This window comes from Sinocyclocheilus anshuiensis, unplaced genomic scaffold (genome assembly GCF_001515605.1).
Source record: "Sinocyclocheilus anshuiensis isolate Anshui unplaced genomic scaffold, SAMN03320099.WGS_v1.1 scaffold514, whole genome shotgun sequence".
Classification (NCBI taxonomy): Eukaryota; Metazoa; Chordata; class Actinopteri; order Cypriniformes; family Cyprinidae; genus Sinocyclocheilus; species Sinocyclocheilus anshuiensis.
Window position 1 is genome coordinate 83,253 of NW_015542348.1, and position 1,165 is coordinate 84,417.

The 1,165-nt window shown below is 34.6% G+C and overlaps 1 protein-coding gene across 5 annotated transcripts in view; it reads left to right on the top strand.

The window, feature by feature from the left end:
* LOC107691463 (polyadenylate-binding protein-interacting protein 2B-like) overlaps window positions 1-1,165 on the top strand; it is a 13,076-nt gene that overhangs the window by 9,189 nt on the left and 2,722 nt on the right. For all 5 annotated transcript variants that reach the window (XM_016490064.1, XM_016490065.1, XM_016490062.1 and 2 more), the window contains exons 2-3: window positions 95-255; window positions 471-641. In XM_016490064.1, coding sequence (XP_016345550.1) covers window positions 106-255; window positions 471-641 — 321 coding nt within the window. In that variant the 5' untranslated portion in view covers window positions 95-105. The remainder of the gene's footprint in view (window positions 1-94; window positions 256-470; window positions 642-1,165) is intronic.

The following is a 1,165-nucleotide window of genomic DNA, read 5'->3' on the forward strand; positions in this document are numbered from 1 at the left end:
TATATATATATATATATATATTATAATTTGTTATTGCTATAAAAATCAGACATGATATTATTGAATCTCTAAAATGTATGTCTGTCTTTTTTAGAGCCAGCAGAAATGAATGGGACTGACATAGGAAAGATGCCGGGTGATGGAGTTTCAGGTAGTGAGGGAAAGGACCCAGTAGCCAATGGGCATGCAGAGAATGAGTCAAACCCCTTTGCAGAGTACATGTGGATGGAGAACGAGGAGGAATACAATCAGCAGGTCTGTACCCACACCAAACCACTTACAGCCCATTCAAGCCCACACCATAAAAACACAAACACAGTTCAGTTCATAGTTTGTAAGTTTTATGACCATTTTTGGATTGTGCTTTGTGGCTCTTGAGATGCTGCATTATAAATTCTAAGGTTTTACATGTTTTTTTTTTTTTTTATCAACTTGGACAGGAACTTTTACCTTGTTTGTTTATATCCCAGGTGGAGGAGGAATTGCTTGAGCAAGAGTTTTTGGAGCGCTGTTTCCAAGAGATGTTGGATGAGGAGGATCAGGATTGGTTCATTCCAGAGAGGGACCTCCCCTCAGTCGGACAGATTCAGCAACAGCTCAATGGACTTTCTGTCAACGATGGCAATGCAGAGGAAATCTTGGTAAGCTTTAAGTCTTCGTGGATATTCAGTATATGAAATATGAAAATAAACATAAAAGTATAATTCACCCAAAAATGAAAACTGTCATTATTTACTCACCCTCACAATGTTCCAAACCTGTAAGACCTTTTGTTCTGTGAAACACATAAGTAGATATTTTGACTGTTTCAGCTGTCTTTATTAAAACAATGAAAGTCATAGAGTGCAAGAGTTGAGTTACAAAAGTAAAAAGTTCATTCATTTGTTCAACTGACTTTTAGTGATAACATACAAACCTTTAAAAACAGAACTACTGTGAGCTACAAAGTTGTTAATGAATGTTATATGCTTTTGTTGAAGCCTTCAACCTGCATTATTGAAACATTTTTAAATCATATTTAACCGCAGAAATTCCTGGTTGAAAACTATATTACCCATGATCACTCTTCCTATGCCCTACGATCTAATATTTAAATATGTGTGTGTGTGTGTATATATATATATATATATATATATATATATATATATATATATTAGATATATGT